This window comes from Phyllobates terribilis, unplaced genomic scaffold, assembly GCF_046119375.1.
Source record: "Phyllobates terribilis strain yellow unplaced genomic scaffold, ASM4611937v1 Scaffold_1__5_contigs__length_1240528914, whole genome shotgun sequence".
Taxonomy (NCBI): domain Eukaryota; kingdom Metazoa; phylum Chordata; class Amphibia; order Anura; family Dendrobatidae; genus Phyllobates; species Phyllobates terribilis.
Window position 1 is genome coordinate 73782360 of NW_027362761.1, and position 19630 is coordinate 73801989.

The 19630-nt window shown below is 47.5% G+C and overlaps 1 protein-coding gene across 2 annotated transcripts in view; it reads right to left on the bottom strand.

Annotated features, from left to right (window-relative positions):
* The window catches only part of LOC141208644 (stimulated by retinoic acid gene 6 protein-like), a 198403-nt gene that overhangs the window by 24637 nt on the left and 154136 nt on the right, over positions 1-19630 (bottom strand). For both annotated transcript variants that reach the window (XM_073664586.1, XM_073664577.1), the window contains 3 exons: positions 12643-12691; positions 12439-12556; positions 5870-5989 (listed from right to left, as the gene is read on the bottom strand). In XM_073664586.1, the coding sequence (XP_073520687.1) occupies positions 5870-5989; positions 12439-12556; positions 12643-12691 (287 nt within the window). The remainder of the gene's footprint in view (positions 1-5869; positions 5990-12438; positions 12557-12642; positions 12692-19630) is intronic.

A 19630-nucleotide genomic window follows, 5' to 3' on the forward strand; every position in this document is an offset into this window, starting at 1 on the left:
GTGTGCAAACTTGGTCAAGAACTACAGGAAACGTCTGACCTCTGTAATTGCAAACAAAGGTTTCTGTACCAAATATTAAGTTTTGTTTTTCTATTATATCAAATACTTATTTCATGCAATAAAATGCAATTCAATCATACAATGTAATTTTCTGATTTTTTTTTAAGATTCTGTCTCTCACCTATGATAAAAATTACAGACCTCTCCATTCTTTGTAGGTGGGAAAACTTGCAAACTCGGCAGTGTATCAAATATTTATTTCCCCTACTGTATATGCCTCACTGAAAGAATTGACATGATGCAGTTTTGAAAATGCTTTAAATCTACAAGGAAAAAGTAAGCAATGTGTGCATGAGACTTCAGTAATCTTATTCACTTTTGTAGTACTAAGAAATCCTTAGGTTTGGTGCCAAAACTACATGGAACAAAAGTCTCAGGAAATCCTGCGGGTTTGACGCTGCGTGTTTAAGTTGCAGCCAGATGTTACAGCGTAGTAGATGGAATTTCTAGAAATCCCATGCCCACTATGCGTCTCCGTGCACCTGCTGATCACCTGCAGACAATAACAAGCGGCGCGTCTTTCAGACCCTCAGCATGTCAATTTCTCTTGCGGGTCCACATGTGGACTTTCCCCATAGATTAACATCAATGAGGAAAGTCCGCATGTGAAAAAAAAAAAAAAATGCGGCCTCTCATTTGAATAATGGCGGAAGCTGCGTGGCTGTTCAGCAGCGTCGAGGTTGCAGCGGCTCCGGATAGTGGGAATGTACCGTAAAACTTTCACACTCCTTATCCATGAACTGTTCCAATATTTATTGCCACAACTGTTTCTCCCCTTCTCATATTCATAGTTCTGTTTCCCGATCACTTGTCTAATTTACGGCATTGTTCCTATGTCCTGTTGTATATAAATACTTCAGGACTGAGTAGTCTCGAAAGCTTTTTTACCATTTTTTCAGTTAGCCATTAAAAGATATCAATTACTGAGGACTCTCAATTATTTTTCTATCTACTGGCTAACACGGTACAAAGATATATTTTTCCTGCATCAGTATTTTATTATTCCTTTGCCCTCCCCTTATGAGGACTCCTACATTTTCATTTGCCTAAGATATATTATCACGCAAGATGGGTTTTAGGGAAGATTGTAGATTTAAGCAAAAGCCTCCCCCTCTTATTTGTATGGTCGTTCCTGAACACACTATAGCCCTATAAATTAACAGCCCAGTCATAGCTTTTGTCTAGATATATCTCGGATAGCCCCACAATATCATAATTTTATTCCAACAATATTAATTCTAATTCCTCCATCTTGTTGGTGAGGCTTCTGACATTAGTGTACATGCACTTTATGTATCCCCATGTACCTCTCTTACTACTTAGTGTATTGACTGTCCAAATCCCTCCCACCATGCAACCCCAAATTTCATTACTTATGTCCCGGTCACTATGTACAGTATCTTCCCGTCCAGCACAGTAATTGCCTTACTGGTTCCTAGTTTAAACATTTAAACACTTTGGCGCTTTTGTTTTTTCTCCCCTTGTTCCAAGAACCATAACTTTGTTTCTGTTACCAAGCCATATGGGGCTTGTTATTTACAGGACAAGTTGTATTCTTGAATAACACCATTCTTTTTACCCTCTAATGCGCTGAAGAAAATGAGAATAGAATTCCATGTGTGGTGAAATAGTTAAAGAAAACCAAGGCAATTCCAACACTATTTTTTGGATTTTGCTTTTACGGCACTGTTTGTGTGGCAAAAATGATTTCAACATGATTATCCAGCTCAGTATGATTACAACGATACCAAACTTATACAGTCTTTTAGTTATTTTAGTGGAGAAAAATAAAATTGAAAATTTGTAAAAAAGAATTAGTGTTGCCATTTTCTGAGACCTGTAACTTTTAGATTTTTCTGAAGTAAGTTGTATGAGGGCTTGTTTTTTTCACACTGAGCTGATGTTTTTATTGATATCTTTGGGGTTCATATAGTATGACATTTTGAGCACTTTTTATTGTATTTTCTTTTGTGAAATGCGGTGATATAAAAGTGTAAATTCTGACATCTCAATTAAATTGTTTTTCAGTGTTTAACTAACTGTTTCAATAATTTTATATTTTGATAGATTTGAATTTTTGTACACGACAATACCAAATATGTTTATTTATTTTTAATGGGGGATGATATTTTAAAAAAAAATTAGATTTTTTATTTTTTTCAATATTATTTTACAACTTTTTGTAAGATTATTTTTAGTTTACGAAGGAGCTTGAATCTGCAATCATTCAATCGCTTAGAAATATTATATACTGCAATATGGTGGTATTGGCCGAGATTCACAAGAGAACAAAGATGCCAGTTATGGGGGCATTCAGCTGGCCCTGTGCTGGCATTGTAACCTATTGGTTCTATGTGATCTGATGGGAGTCAGTGAATGCACTCACCGACAATGATGTGCTTTAAATGCCGCTGTCAGATATAGACGGCGGCATTTAAAATGATTACATTTTGGTGATCGTAGTTTGCTCAATCACTGTACTTACAGACAGATTCTGGCTATATAACAGTTGGCATCTGCCTGATATGAAGATGGCTAAGTTCCTAAGCCGACTTCATGCATTCATTCTTTGACCTATGAGGAAAATTACAGACACATCTGTGGATGTATTTTAATGCACACCTGAAACACACTGCTTCTTTGTGTAGCTTTATGGGAAAGTCTAAAGAAATCAGCCAAGATATCAGGAAGAGAATTGTGGACTTGCACAAGTCTGGCTCATCTTTGGGTACAATTTCAAGATACCTGAAGATGCCTCGTTCATCTGTACAAACAATTATATGCAAGTACAAACAAGATGGGAATGTCCAACCATCATACCACTCAGGAAGGAGACGGGTTCTGTGTCCCAGAGATGAACGTGCTTTGGTCCGACATGTGCATATCAACCCAAGGACAAAAGCAAAAGACCTTGTGAAGATGATGGTGGAAGCTGGTAAGATTGTGTCAATAGCCACATTGAAACGAGTACTGTATCAACATGGGCTGAAAGGCCACTCTACCAGGAGGAAGCCACTACTCCAAAAGAAACACAAAAAAGCCAGATTAATGTTTGCAAATGCACACAGGAACATAGACCTTAATTTTTGGAGACATGTCCTGTGCAGGGCCGGTGTCAGAAGCTGGCGCACCCGGGCAAGTGCCGGGGCCCTGGATCATCAGGGGGGCCCACTCACCATCGGGGCCTGGGCCGCTCCCCCAGCATCTGTGCAGGACCGTTGTTGCTGTTTGATTGCCGTCACTTTACCAGACATGGCCTTGCTCAGTGCGCTGTGCCGCTGTGTCTGGTAGTACTAACGTAGCGGGGTCGGTACTGCACCTTTAATTTTGCTTGTGTGTCGCCCCTGCTGTGTTATTACTAGTAGACACAGCCGCACAGCGCACTGCGCATGGCCATGTCTGGTAAAGTGACGGCAGTCAAACAGCGCCAGCGGCCCTGCACAGATGCTGGGGGGAGCGGCCCAGGCCCAGACGGCGAGTGGACCCCCTTGATAGTCCAGGGCCATATCTGTGACGGCCATCAAACACACACCGGCGGCCCTGCACAGCCACATGCCTGAGGAGCTGGACAGGAGACAGGCCGGGGGCAGGTAAGCGAGGTTTGTTGCCAGCTTCCCCGATCCCCCATATTAAAAATATTTCTAATGGGTGTGCATGCATGTATGATGTGAATATCTGAGTATGTCAGTGTGTATGACTGTGTATATAAATGTCTGTTTTATATGTGTTTTTAAGAATTTGTGTTCAAATGTGTGTTCAATATGTCTGTATGTGTACATACCGTATCTGTGTCCATATCTGTGTACCATGTGCATGTGTGTGTATATGTGCATGTCTGCATGTGTGTGCATGTCTGCATACTGTGTGTGTGTGCATGTCTGCGTACTGTATGTGTGTGCGCATGTCTGTATACTGTGTGCATGTCTTCATACTGTGTGCGGGAGCATGTCTGCGTACTGTGTGTGTGCTTGTGCATGTATGCATACTGTGTGTGTGCATGTCTGCGTACAACAAGATGGCTGGACCTTCATTGTAAATAAGCCCCTGTACTTTGTGTCACCCCCACCTCATTGTAGATTGTAAGCTGTTACGAGCAGGGTCGTCATTATTTTGCTTTAATTATTGTATTATCATTAGCTATGTTACTTATGACTATTGTATATAAACCTCTGAATTGTAAAGCGCTGCGGAATATGTTGGCGCTATATAAATAAAGATTATTATTATGTCTGCGTACTTTGTGTGTGTGTGCATGTCTGCATATGTGAACTATGAGTGAGCTGGCTGGGGCCTGTGTTGTATACCTATATTTCTCCACCGTATCTGTGCATCATGAATCGTGCTATTTGTTAAAGGGGCCCACTGAGACTCTTTCGCCTGGGGTCCATGAAAACCTGGAGCCGGCCCTTGTCCTGTCGTCTGATGAAACTAAAAGCGAACTTTTTGGGCATAATGGCCATCGTTACGTTTGGAGGAAAAAGGGAGAAACTTGGAAACCTAAGAACACCATCCCAACTGTGAAACATGGGGGTGGCAGCATCATGTTGTGGGGTTGTTTTGCTGCAGGAGGGACTGCAAAATAGATGGCATCATGAGAAATGAAGATTATGTGACAATACTGAAGCAACATCTCAAGACATCAGCCAGGAAGTTAAAGCTTGGGCAGAAATGGGTCTTCCAAATGGACAATAACCCAAAGCATATTGCCAAAATGGTAACAAAGTGGCTTAAGAATAACAAAGTCAAACCTGGATCAGTTAAACCAGTTTTGTCAGGAGGAATGGGCCCAAATTCCGACCAACTATTGTGAGAAGCTTGTGGAAGGATATCTCAGTTTGACCCAAGTCATTCAATTTAAGAGCAATGGTACCAAATACTAATGAAATGTATGTAAACTTTTGACTTTGCAGTAAATAATAAAAATGCATTAAAACCTTCTCTCTCTCTCTCTCTCTCTCATTATTCTGGCATTTGGGAAATATTAAAAATGATGGTAATCCTAATTGACCTAAAACGGGAAAGGTTTATTCTGATTTCATGTCAGATATTGAGAAAAACATGCATATGTGTCTTTTTATATAGTGTATGTAAACTTCTGGTTTCAACTATATATACCCTTATTAAAGGGTATCTGTCACCAGATTTTTGCTACCCCATCTGACAGCAGCATAATGAAGAAGCTGAAACTCTGATTTCAGCAATGTATTCCTTAGTTTACTGGGTGCAGCAAGTTGTAATAAAATCACAGTTTTTTCTGCTACAGATCCAGCAGTGCTCAGAATGCAGAGCCCTGTATAACACCACCCACACCACTGATTGGCAGCTTTCTGTGTACACTGCACATTGACAGCAAGCTGCTAATCAGTGATGGGAGCGGGGTTACACAGATCAGTTGACTAGATGGCAAGATGCAACTAGTTCCCTAGAGATAATCTCTTTCTGATAAAACAGTTATTATATTGAAACAACACGTAGCCTAGTAAGTGACACAACATTGGAATCAGAGTCTCAGCCCCTACATCATGCTGCTCTCAAAGTACATATAAAAAATCTGTTGATAGATTCCCTTTAAATGGCATTCTTGTAATTGCACATTAAATACATGTAATAAATAAGGGTAAACAAGTTGTTTGTAAGTTTTATTTGTGCTTATTTTCTCCTATATAAAAAGTACATTTTTTTCTCCAGAAGTAACATTACTCTTGTAACAAGGCAGGTACTGCTTCTAGAAGAAAACGCAAACCTTTTTTTGTCCTATATGTCAAGCAAGCCCATCAAAGTCTAATCAAACACACATAAGAAAGGTTACCTGTTATTTAGCGCTAATGGTTTATGTTTATCCTCAGGAGATATTTTCTTCTGCAGAAAGAATTGTCTGGCTAATACAAATTGCAATATCATCAGAGAAATAACAACTGCAATTGTGAGTCTTAAAACAAAAGAAAGAAAAATATTATCGAAATTAAAATGTAAAAGAATATAGTCAGAATATATTATGTTATATATCATAATATGTTATTATGCTCATTGTTTGGGTGCTATAAAGAATTTTTAGGGATTTTGATGCAAGAACTTGTTTTAGTTTGCAACCATATGCAATCTGAAAAGGTCTCGAGGAGACATCACCTTTAAAGTTTCCTAATTTACTTATATGTAGTGTTGAGCGATACCTTCCGATATCAGGAAATATCGTATCGGATTGGATCGGGCCGATACCCAAAAAGTATTGGATATCGCCGATTCCGATACCGGAAACCAATGCAAGTCAATGGGACAGAAATATCGGAATGAAAATAAACCCTTTCTTTCCTTGTAGGTTAATTCTACATGAAGTAAAACAACTAAGAATAATGTAGAATGACATGAAAAGCCGGCAATTCAGCAGCGGCATACACCGGTACCCGACAATTTACAACAGAAAGAATAAAGCTTCACACATAGATTAGATAGATAGAAACATGTCAGTCACATATATATGAAGTACAGTGACAGTGTTGGTTACTGTACTTGTCATTTAGTGTAAAGGATTTATTAAAACAAATAATAGTGTTTTCGTGCACCGTCTCTTTAAGAAAGCCGGCCGGCAATTCAGCATCTGTACCCGACAATTTATAACAGACAGAATAGAGCTTCACACATAGATTAGATAGATAGAAACATGTCAGTCACATATATATGAAGTACAGTGACAGTGTTGATTACTGTACTTGTCATTTAGTGTTAAAATAAAGGATTTATTTAAAAAAAAATTGGCGTGGGGTTCCCCTTAATTTTAGGCTCTAGCGGAGGTTAAGCAGACAGCTGGGGCAAATGTTTGAAGCCTGGGAAGGGGGTAATACCCACAGAGCTTCCCAGGCTACTAATATCAGCCCCCAGCTGAATACCTAGCCTTTACTAGCTATTAAAATGGGGGAACCCCCCAAAAAATATAACGTGGGGTCCCCCCTAATTTAATAGCTAGCACAGGCTAGGCAGACAGCTGGGGGCTGATATTAATAGCCCAGGAAGGGTGCCATGAATATTGGCCCCCTCCCAGGCTAGAAACACCAGCCGTCAGCCGCCCCAGAAATGGCGCATCCATAGGATGCGCCAATTCTGGCACTTAGCCTCGCTCTTCCACGCTGCCCTGGTGCGGTGGCAGGGGGTAATAGTGGTGGGGTTCATGTCAGCGCCAGCTGCCATGAAGCCCAGGTTAGTAATGATGGGCGTCTATAAGACACCCCCATTACTAACCTACAAAGTGTTAAAAAGAAAAAACACACTACACCCAGAAAAAAATACTTTATTTGAAATAAAACACACAATTTTATTTAATTCTTAGTTTACTAAAAATAATAGTTACCTGTCCACGTTCCTGCGCTGATCTCCCATGCACAGCTGTCACATCTGGAGATGGTGACAGCTGTGCATGGCTGCTGTAAGCTCACGCTGCCGGGAACACGTCCGCTCCCGGCAGCGGGAGCCACTGACTGAGGTCACCGGAGTGCATTCAGGCAGCACAGCTCCGGAGACCTCCTTTACGGCACTGCTGTACCGTGGGAATTTCTCACGATACAGCAGGGCCGTAAAGGAGCTAACCGGAGCAGCGCTGCCTGAACTCCGGTGAACCCTTACGGCCCCATCATTCTAGCGGCGGCGGCGGTTCAGTGCGGTCACATTCTATGTGGCTGCTCTGAACTGGAGATCATCGTGGGACACTCGTGGACTGCTACGGAGGGGTAAGGATAAGGTTGTGGTTTATTATTTTATATTTTATTACAGGAGATCGATGGCTTCGGGGAATTAGGTGTCTTGGTGAGTATAGGTGTAGTTTTTTATTTTTTACTTTATTTTAGGTGGCGATCGGCGGGGACAGGTAATGTATGAACTAATTTATTGTAGGTAACCACTGGCCACCAATGACATGTATTTAACATTTATTGGGGACCATGGGGCAATTTAAATAGCAGGATCAGGCTGATGGGAACTACTGCTCCATCGAGCTGATCCTGCTGGCACGAGTGGATGGGGGACAGACATAGGCCGATGGGAGTAGTAGTGTCACATCGGCCTATGTCTGCCTGCACGCACACACCCGCACAGACACCGCGCACACCCGCACAAACATCGCACACACACCCCGCACACACACCCCGCACACACACTAATCATGACGGGTCTGGGAGGTGAGGCTGACCTGTGCGGCCGTGGGAAAGTTCATGTGAGTTCATGCAATACAGTCAAGCATGAACTCACATGAACCCTCTGAGGGCAACGCGGCGACTTCAAATGAACAGCTGATCGGCATCACCTGATACCTCAGCTGTTCATTTGAAATAACCGGCGGGAAAGCGCAGCACAGAACGGGAAAGCCGGCGGTGAAGTCTTTTCACTGCCGGCTTCCCCGCCCGGGTCCTTCACTCCCCGCTCCTTGGTGCTGTGCTCCCCGCCCGGTCCTAACTTACGATCGGGATGGGAGGTGGCGAGGGGAGCGGAGGATCGGGGTGGGAGGCTGCGGGGAAGCAGTATGGGGCTGTGTGATTGTTTAAAAGCCGGCGGCTTTTTACCGCCCGCCGGCTTTTAAACAATCAGGAGAATTCTCCCCCGCTGGGATGGCATTCTGATGACAGGCTGGATCGCGCTGCCATCCAACTTGTCATCCTTCACAGACACTGCAGAGCGCAGGCATTATGGGAACTTCCGATTCCGGTATCCGATATTGTAAAAGTATCGGAATTAAGTATCGGAATTCCGATACCGCAAATATCGGCCGATACCCGATATTACAGTATCGGAATGCTCAACACTACTTATATGTAGTTATCAGTAAAAACTTGTTTATTGTTTCATTAGATGGCAAATGACTTATGTTCCGAAAAGTACACAAGTTTTTTTTGTTTTTTGTTCCCCCATAAATTAAGGAAATAGTACATGGGAATATAACAAACTTTGTAATATGCTATTACGCAAAAACTCAGTTTTCTCCATTTCAAAGCCACTTTTTTCCTACAGCCACCTGCACTAACCACTCTGTGAATTGATTGATAATACCTCTACAAATAGAGATCAGGTAACACACTGCATCCCATAATAGTCTATAGACAGGGAGGTTGGAGGGAGAAGCTAGAGAGTCAGGCTATGTGCCCACGATGCAGAAATCAAGCCGAAAATTTCTGCAGCGTTTCTGCATATTCTTGGCAGTCAAAAACGCTTGCGGATTTTGCATGCGTTTTTGCTGCGTTTTTACATGCGGATTTGACTTGCGTTTTTCAAATGCATTGGGACCTCAAAGCCGCATGCAGAAACGCACAAATAATGGACATGCTGTGGATTTTTCCGCAAGGAAAATCCACTGCGGAAAATTCCGCAGCATGGGCACAGAACATGCAGATTTTCATTGGGGATCATGGGGCACGGATTACCAAGCGTTTTGCAAGCGTTTACACTGCGGAAAATCCGCATAAAAAACGCTTGAAAAACGCATCGTGGGCACGCAGCCTCAGGCCATGGCCCCACTATCAGTATTTGGTCAGTATTCGGTCAGTATTTTTTCTCAGCAGTGGGAGCCAAAACCAGGAGTGGGTGATAAATGCAGAATTGGTGCACTAGTTTCTATTATACCTTTTCTCTGATTGTTCCTCACCTGGTTTTGGCTCCCAGTCTGGAGAAAAAATACTGACCCAATCATGGGCGTACCCACCGTGGGGCGGGGGGAGGGCAGCCGCCCCCCCCTAGAAGCAGGGACGCATGCTGCACACCAGGGCCGGCGTCAGCACCCGATGCACCCGGGCAAATGCCGGGGTCCTGAGCAGGCGGGGGGGCCCCTCACCATCAGCGCCCGCTCCCCCCTGCTTGCTCAGGGCCCCGGCACCCAGCACAATACTTACCCCTTCCCGTTCCTCCGCGCAGCAGCTCCTGCATCCTCCGCGGCTGCTGCACTGTGACGTCTCAGGTCAGAGGGTCGCGGTGACGTCTTTACACCACGCTCTCTCCTGAGCAGTCACAGCGCAGAGCGGGATGAGGCCGGCGACGCTGGAGTCCGGAGCAGCGGCAGCAGGTGAGACATGAGGTGAGTATTTGATTTTTTTTTTTTTTATTGTATGGAGGCCTGTGGCAGTATAAGGGAGGGGGGTGAGGTGGGGGTGTGTGACATCCTGCATGGGGCATTATAAGGGGGGGGTTACATCCTGCATGGGGCATTATAAGGGAGGGGGGTGTGTGTGACATCCTGCATGGGGCATTATAAGGGGGGGTGACATCCTGCATGGGGCATTATAAGGGAGGGGGGGTGTGACATCCTGCATGGGGCATTATAAGGGAGGGGGGGTGTGACATCTTGCATGGGGCATTATAAGGAAGGGGGTGTGTGTCATCCTGCATGGGACATTATAAGGTGGGGTGACATCCTACATGGGGCATTATATGGGAGGGAGGGGGGTGACATCCTGCATGGGGCATTACAAGGGAGGGGGGGTGTGACATCCTGCATGGGGCATTACAAGGGAGGGGGGGTGTGTGACATCCTGCATGGGGCATTATAAGGAAGGGTGGGTGTGTGTCATCCTGCATGGGGCATTATAAGGGGGGGGGGTGACATCCTACATGGGGCATTATATGGGGGGAACAGCCTGCATGGGGCATTATGTGGGGGGGGACAGCCTGCGTGGGGCATTATGTGGGGGGAACAGCCTGCGTGGGGCATTATGTGGGGGGGGGGACAGCCTGCATGAGGCATTATGTGTGGGGAACAGCCTGCATGGAGCGTTATATGGGGGGCCAGTATTCTGTATGGAGCGTTATATGGGGGCCAGTTGTCTGTATGGAGCGTTATATGGGGGCCAGTATCCGGCATGGAGCGTTATATGGGGGCCAGTATCCTGCATGGAGCGTTATATGGGGGCCAGTATCCTGCATGGAGCGTTATATGGGGGCCAGTATTCCGTATGGAGCGTTATATGGGGACCAGTATCCTGTATGGAGTGATATATGGGGGCCAGTATTCCGTATGGAGCGTTATATGGGGGCCAGTATTCTGTATGGAGCATTTTATGGGGGCCAGTATTCTGTATGGAGCATTATATGGGGGCCAGTATTCTGTATGGAGCATTATATGGGGGCCAGTATCCTGTATGGAGCGTTATATGGGGGCCAGTATTCTGTATGGAGCGTTATATGGGGGCCAGTATTCTGTATGGAGCATTATATGGGGGCCAGTATCCTGCATGGAGCGTTATATGGGGGCCAGTATCCTGCATGGAGTGTTATGTGGGAGCCAGTATTCCGTATGGAGCGTTATATGGGGACCAGTATCCTGTATGGAGTGATATATGGGGGCCAGTATTCCAAATGGAGCGTTATATGGGGGCCAGTATTCCGTATGGAGCATTATATGGGGGCCAGTATTCTGTATGGAGCATTTTATGGGGGCCAGTATTCTGTATGGAGCATTATATGGGGGCCAGTATTCTGTATGGAGCATTATATGGGGGCCAGTATCCTGTATGGAGCGTTATATGGGGGCCAGTATTCTGTATGGAGCGTTATATTGGGGCCAGTATTCTGTATGGAGCATTATATGGGGGCCAGTATCCTGTATGGAGCGTTATATGGGGGCCAGTATTCTGTATGGAGCGTTATATGGGGGCCAGTATCCTGCGTGGAGCGTTATATGGGGGCCAGTATCCTGCATGGAGCGTTATATGGGGGCCAGTATTCTGTATGGAGCGTTATATGGGGGCCAGTATCCTGTATGGAGCGTTATATGGGAGCCAGTATTCTGTATGGAGCGTTACATGGGGGCCAGTATCCTGTATGGAGCGTTATTTGAGGACCAGTATCCTGTATGGGGCATTTTATGGGGGCCAGTATACTGTGTGGAGCGATTCGCCGGTTTCTGAGCTATTGTAGAATTTACAATAGATATCACTCATGTAATGTAAGAAGTGAAATCTTTGCATTGTACTGTATATATATTTCTCTGTGGTATCTGTGACCATGGCTTGCCCCCCCCTAGTTTTGATCCTGGGTACGCCCATGGACCCAATACTGACCAAATACTGATAATGGGGCCGTGGCCTTATAGAGAGCCACACCGAGACAGGCTGCAGCTTCTTGTCAGTGTTGTAAGATTAAAATTAAAACACATCAGTATTTTGCAGTCCAAACTAGTATTGCAATAGCCAGTTGGGCTATGGGTCCCTGAAGAACAGTATTCGTCTCATAAGCATTTATAAAGTAGTTAGGAGGCACTTTCTTTTTTTTAAACATCTGACAGTTTAAGTAGTCTTTAATAAAAATTATAAAAATATGAAGTTGACACTTATAAATGTAAGAAAATACCATGTCAGATGATGGAATTCTACTAATAATATTGAAAAGCAGTAAGTAAGCCAAACTTACAATGAAATTCCAAATCCTTTCAGTACTTCTAAAGCTTTGCCATGTTTTATTGGAAACACAAATGCATAAGCAAAAAGCAGGCCAAACAAGCTTTGTACGATGTGCATTATCAAGTAACCTGCAGTAAAAAAAGAACTTCAGTAAATGTGAAACCAGATTAAGGTTATAAAGTTCTTTTGTACAGGAGCATAATTATTGACATACCCCATAAAATATATGCAACTTGCCAACCAGAGTATCGTGCTATGGAAGCCTAGGTGTGAAAGAAAAAGATATGCATTACATCATTAAAAATACAATATTTCAATATAAACACCTGAATAACGCTTTCTCAAAACATGCTGAAAAGGCTTTAGTTCTTGATCTCGTATTTCATCTACACAGCAAGGTAAACTGGAGTTTAAATTATTCTGTATGCTTAGTCAGAAGGGTTGGTTGTCCTATATTCCTATAAGTTTATGTAGCGCCCCGAGGGTTCGGCCGCTACAGGGGTATTGCACCTCAGTCCAGAGGTGTGATATTCCACTCCCGGGTAAGGATGGAGTATGGACCAGGGCTCAGTTAGCTGCATACAGCACACACACCCCATTTCCGAGGAACAGCTCAACGGTGCTCCCACTAGACAGAAGTGCAGGCACGACCGACTATGTCCCTGCCTGGAGTGGGGTGGGGGGTGGAACACCCAGTGCTGTAGGGGCAGATAGGGGTTGGTTCCTGAGCGTAGGAAGGAGCTCATTGGTTGCTGGTCACCTGGGCTCATGGTCAGAGGGAGGTATAAAAGGTGGGCACCATCTTAGAACAGGGTTCAGTCCAGTTCTGTCCAGAGAGGAGAAGACAGGGAGTAGAGGCTCTGTAGGAGCTCTACTCCAGAAGGGCCTAGTGAGAGGCCGAGGAGGAGGTGAAGGGGAGCTGAGATTTTGGCTCATCTCAGCTCCAAGAGAAAGGAACAGAAACAGAAAGGAACTGCAAAGAAAGAGAGTAAGAAACAGAAGGGCTCAGGAACAAGAAGGTGGAAGGGACCCTAAGAACCCACGAGAATCCAGGGTGAAGGGTCAGGCAGATTAAGGGTACCGGATCCCAAGTTACATAGTTACATAGTTTATAAGGCTGAAAAAAGACAAGCGTCCATCCAGTTCAGCCTATTTCTTGTGCACTGCAGCTATTCCGCCGCGTTGATCCAGGGGAAGGCAACAAAAAACCATGCGGTATAGGCCAATTTACATCATTGAGGAAAAATTCACTTCCCGACACCAATCTGGCAGTCAGATTAAATACCTGGATTAATTAACTAAGCATAAGATGTAATTTTATTGTTCTCAAGAAAGGCGTCCAGGCCTCTCTTGAACTCTTTAAGTGAGTTGGACATCACCACTTCCTCTCCCAGAGAGTTCCAGAGTCTCACGGCTCTGACCGTAAAGAATCCCCTTCTATGCTGGTGCAGGAACCTCCTTTCCTCCAGACGCATAGTGTGCCCCCTCGTCTTTGTCACCATCCTTGGTATAAACAGGTCATGGGAGAGATCTCTGTACTGCCCTCTGATGTATTTATACATGTTTATCAGGTCTCCCCTGAGCCTTCTCTTTTCCAACGTAAATAGGCCTAATTTTGACAACCTCTCTGGGTATTCTAGTTGGTGGAGGAAAAACTACCCTCAGCCAAAGACCGGTCGTCGTGATCATTTATTGGTGCGACACCTCATCAAACCTGCTAGGAAGGCACCATATAGGACAGCGGAGGACGGGGCCCACGTTTAACCGCACAAGTCCGCGGACAAAAGTGGGTCACTGGTGAGGCAGGTCAGAGAAAGGATTAAAGGGGGTCCTGTGCCATGCTCCTGAACTGCCTGGGAGTTGACCGAGCCCCTCACCTGGTGGACGCAGCACGGCTCGGGCAGTCATTCCCTGCAGAAGTGACTTGGATATTAACCGTGAGTAAAGACCCTGGACTGCAGTACGTTGTCTGTGTGCTTTTTCGCTCCTCCGGCACTACCGGTACTGGGACTCTCACCACCATCACTCCCACCATTCACCACAGTGCCCTGGGGCCGCACTCTTCCCGTGGGGAGTCACACCATCCTAGCTGCATCCATCATCGGCCCCAGCGGTCTGCCCTGCAGCGGCGGTTCCTAATAACCGCAATCCACGGGTGGCGTAGTCGGACATTATCTGAAACATTTAAAAGACTGCCACTGGTCTGACCACCCTGAGCCGCGGGACCGGGCCGCCACTACTACTCCCAGCGTCTCCCTATTGCCCGGTTCCGCGTGCCCCACGGCCCAGGGGGCGAGTCATTTATGTTCGCATCTTGTGTTATGTTAGCATTTGGTATATGTAAGTGTGACACCCCAGGGGTCTGGTTGCCACAGTAATAGAGATATTATGTCTGAGAGCAAGTGGGAGGTTTCTCTGGTCAGGAGCCCTAAGCATGCAACACTTCCCACCCAGACCTGGGAGGGGAGGAATCTGCCCTTATAAACTGGGTCTGGGGCAGGATTAGAGAGTGAAGACAGAGACAGAGCCTGCAGAACAAGCAGAGCAGTCAGAGCCTGGAAAGGGAAAGTGAGAACAGGAGCTCTGTAGGAGCAGCAGCTGAAGGCCAGGGGCTGTGAGCAGAGATATAGCTCGCCCTGGCTGAAGTTACTAAAGCCGGACACAGGAGTCCGAGGCTGTGGGGACTGATATATACCCAGCAGCAGAAACCAGCCGGCAGGGGATTCCAGGTCCTCTGGCCATAGAAGCCCGGAGGCTCAGTCACAAAGAAGGGACCAGTGCCACCATCCAGGAGCGGAGGCTAACAGAAGGCCCCAAGTCACCAGCCATACGGGTGAGCACCACACGGTATACTCAGGGACGTGGGCTACTTGTAACCGCTGACAGCAAGGTAGCCAGGAAGAGTGCAGATAAACGGGGAGGCCTACAACTCCACCTGGCCAGGGGAACTCCTGCTTGCTCGCAGACTGACCAGGCACCTTATACTAGCCAGTACTCCCGGGAGGGTCTGCCTTGTACCATCAGTAAAGACCCTGAACTGCACCTCACGTCTCTGTGATTCCTTGCCGCTCCTGCACCATTAGCACTGGGACCCTCACACCATCACTCCCATCATCTTCCACATTAGCTGCCCTGAGGCAATACTTCTCCCGTGGGGAGTCATCCCATACTCGGCAGCGCAAACAACATCAGCCTCAGCGGTCTGCAGCGCAGCGGCGGTCCCCACTGACCGCAATCCACGGGTGGCGTAGTCGGACACTTATTACAATACAAATAGACTGCCACTGGTTTGACCATCCTGGGCACGGACCGGGTCACCGCCACACGGAGACTACAACCCCCAGTATCCCAGCGATCCGGCTCCGGGTATCCCCCTGAACAGCACAGGCCCAGGGGGCGCGTCAACTTTGGCGTAGTCGGCAGGATTTCGTGCCCGCAACCACCGGGTACTGCGTGCCTGAAAAAGAGACTTTTATACTTACCTGTGGTGAAGTTTCCCGCCGTCCGGAGTCGTTTCCCGCCATCCGGAGCCGATTCCCGCCATCAGACGCCATCTTGGACCGTTTCCCGCCGTCTTCTGCCTTATTCCCGCCATCCACAGCTGCTTCCCGCCTTCGGACGCCATCTTCGGGACGCCGCACAGGAAGAAGAGGGGCGTGGACGCCGAAAGCGCGCGAGATCCGAAGCTCCGCCCCACGCTCCGCCCCACGCTCTGACGCTGCGCAAGGTCCTGGAAGGGAGGAAGAGTTACGCTGACGTCATCGGAGCGCGACGCCAGGTCCTCAACCCCGACGATCGACTGCGGAGCCGCGGCCTACGGAAGAAGAGCATCGCAAGGTAGGCCACGGTCCACTAGGGGGGACGGAGGATGCCGGACACCGAGGGGAGCTCCACTGCCACAGCCACCGCCAGCGCAATCGCTGCAGCAGTCATGCCATTCACCATGCCCTATATCCCGGGGGCAACCTGGCTACCCCAGTACTCAGGGGAGTCACATACTCTAAATGACTTTAGAGAAAGACTGGATAGCCTCTTCCAGGTGTACCCCCTCACAGAAGAGCAAAAAGTGAGCATCCTGGTGGCCCAATTAATCGGGGCAGCCCAAAGGGAGGTAAAGTCCTGGCCACCTGGGAGGAAGAGGACTGTCAGAGAGATACTAGCCCGGCTGAAAGACACTTTTGACACCCGCACCTCAGCTGAGATAAAACTAAGATTTTATGGGTGCAAACAGCGGGCACATGATAGTATAAGAGACTATGCTCTAAACCTACAAGAGGCCCTGAGAGCCATTAAGCAGGCAGACACTGACAGCGTGGGAAATGAAGATAAGCTGTTGACTGAACAATTTATTGAGGGTCTACTGTGCAATGCCCACCGAACCCAGTTGCGGGCAATGGCCTTACAGGACCCTGACCTGGACTTTGCACAGTTCAAGGACAGAGCCATCCGGGTGCTCCGAGAACCGGCATCAGGTGGCGCTGTGACTCACAGGCCCCCTGCTATCACTTACCACCAGGAGACGGCGCCCTTGTCTGCAGGGCCTGTGGGAGCTGATGCGCAGGCTTTAAACAGTGACCCGGCTACAGACCTGCACCATCAGGTCCAAGAGCTGACTAAGAGCGTTGCCGCGCTAACCAGAACTGTGCAGTCTTTACAGGTCTCTTCTCCAGGAAAGATCCATCTGGCATCCGGACCGGAGGACGTCCCGTGGCACCGACTGAGGAGGACCCCACCGGCCAGAGGAAGACCCAGCGACAGATACAACGAGGACGGACGACCCATCTGCCGCCACTGCAATCAACCCGGACATGTGGCAAGGTACTGTCATTTAAACGGGCACAACCTGGGGTAGAGGGCCAACCCCCAGGCATAAGACCATCAGGCCCATCAAACTGGCGTGATAAATACGTAGGGGGACGTCCAATCTTGCCTGTGGTACTGGATGGCATTCCTATGAGTGCCCTACTAGACACTGGGTCACAGGTGACCACCATCCCGTACGTGCTCTTTAAGCAGTACTGGAATGACTCGGACATAACCCGCTGCCCAGATGACGACCTGAGTATCATCGCCAGCAATGGTCAGCCCGTGCCACAGGTGGGATTCAAAGAGGTGACCATTAAGATCGGTAAAGTCGAACTGGCGGCACAAGGACTGATTATAGTGGACATAGACCGTCATGAGAGTCACCCTAGAATAACCTTGGGAACTAATGTGATTGAAAATTGTCTTGCAGAGGTGATTCTCATTTTACAGCAGGTTGCCAAGAACGCCAGTTCCGGCCAGCAGCGTGTGCTCCAAAAAGAGATCCGGGCACTGATGAAGCGGCAACAGGTGGAACTATCTGGTGGTGAGATAGGTAGCGTGAGAATGTGTGACCCGTTCCCTATTGCCATGCCCCCAAAAAGTGAGATGATGATTTGGTGCCGGGCAGCTATTGGTCTAAGAGGTAGAGACTACCAAGCAATGGTAGAACCCGTCTACTCAGACAGTAGGCCCACCATTTTGACAGCACGGGGGGTGGTCGATGTACGCCATGGGAGGGTGCACGTTCGCATCATAAATATCGGGGAGAGAGAAGTACACCTGCCCCGGTATGCCACGCTAGCCAAATTGTTCACCATAAACCAGAATTCTGTACAGGCCGTGGAACCCTTGCCTCCATCTCAACCAGAGGAAGGTAACGGCTCTAAGAAACCAATGGAGGCCTGGTGTCAGCAACTGCATTTGGGTACTGACTCCACTCCCTCACACCAGAAACAGGGAGTCTATCGGGTGGTTCAAGAGTACGAGAGAGTGTTTAGTAAACACCCGCTGGACTTTGGGCGAGTAACGGGGGTAGAACATCACATCCCCATGGGAGACCATCCTCCCATAAAGGAGAGATACCGACCCGTACCCCCTGCACACTACCAACACGCCAAGGGGATGCTAAAAGACATGAAGGAGGCTGGGGTAATTAGGGACAGCTGTAGCCCCTGGGCAGCTCCACTAGTCTTAGTGAAAAAGAAAGACAACACCATGAGGATGTGTGTAGACTACAGGAAGGTCAACCGTATCACACACAAAGATGCGTACCCGTTACCAAGGATAGAAGAGTCCTTAGCTGCATTAAAATCTGCTAACTTCTCTACTTTGGATCTCACTAGCGGGTACTGGCAGGTTCCTGTAGCAGAGGCAGACCGGGAGAAGACCGCATTCACCACCCCGATGGGTCTCAGCGAATTTAACTGTATGCCGTTCGGGCTCTGCAACGCACCAGGAACCTTCCAACGGTTGATGGAATGCTGTCTGGGACACCGGAACTTCGAGACGGTCCTGTTGTACCTGGACGATGTCATCGTCTATTCCAAGACCTACGAGGACCACCTGAAACACCTGGCAGAAGTGTTTGAAGCTCTGGCAAACTACGGCCTAAAGGTGAAACCCTCCAAGTGTCACCTCCTGAAACCAAAGGTGCAATACCTGGGACACGTGGTGAGTGCTGACGGAGTGGCTCCTGACCCTGATAAGATCACCGTGATTAAGGACTGGCCAAGACCCTCCAGCATAAAGGAAGTGCGGCAGTTCCTCGGGTTGGTAGGCTACTACCGAAGATTCATTCCCGGTTTCACCAAAATGGCAGCCCCTATGCAGGACCTCCTGATAGGTCAATCTCGGAAAGCCAAAAACCAGAAGCAGCCCTTTAGGTGGGAAAAGCTGGAAGAGGAGTTCTTCTGCCAGCTGAAGATGGCCCTCACGGGGGATGAAATCCTGGCATATCCAGACTACAGCCAGCCCTTTATCCTCCACACGGACGCAAGCAACATCGGGCTAGGAGCCGTACTGTCCCAGATCCAGCAAGGGAAAGAACGGGTAATCGCTTACGCCAGCCGAAAGCTACGGCCCACGGAGAGGAACCCTGAGAATTATAGCTCATTCAAGCTGGAGTTCCTGGCAGTAGTGTGGGCAGTGACCGAACGTTTCAAGCATTACCTTGCCTCCTCCAAATTCACCGTGTACACGGATAACAACCCGTTGACACACCTGGACACTGCTAGGCTCGGTGCCCTGGAACAGAGATGGATGGCCCGCCTGTCCAACTTTGAATTCACCATCAAATACCGGGCAGGACGCTCAAATGCCAACGCGGATGCCCTGTCTAGAATGCCGAACTTACCGGACGTAGGGGAAGATCCAGAACATCTGGAAGAAGTTGAGCT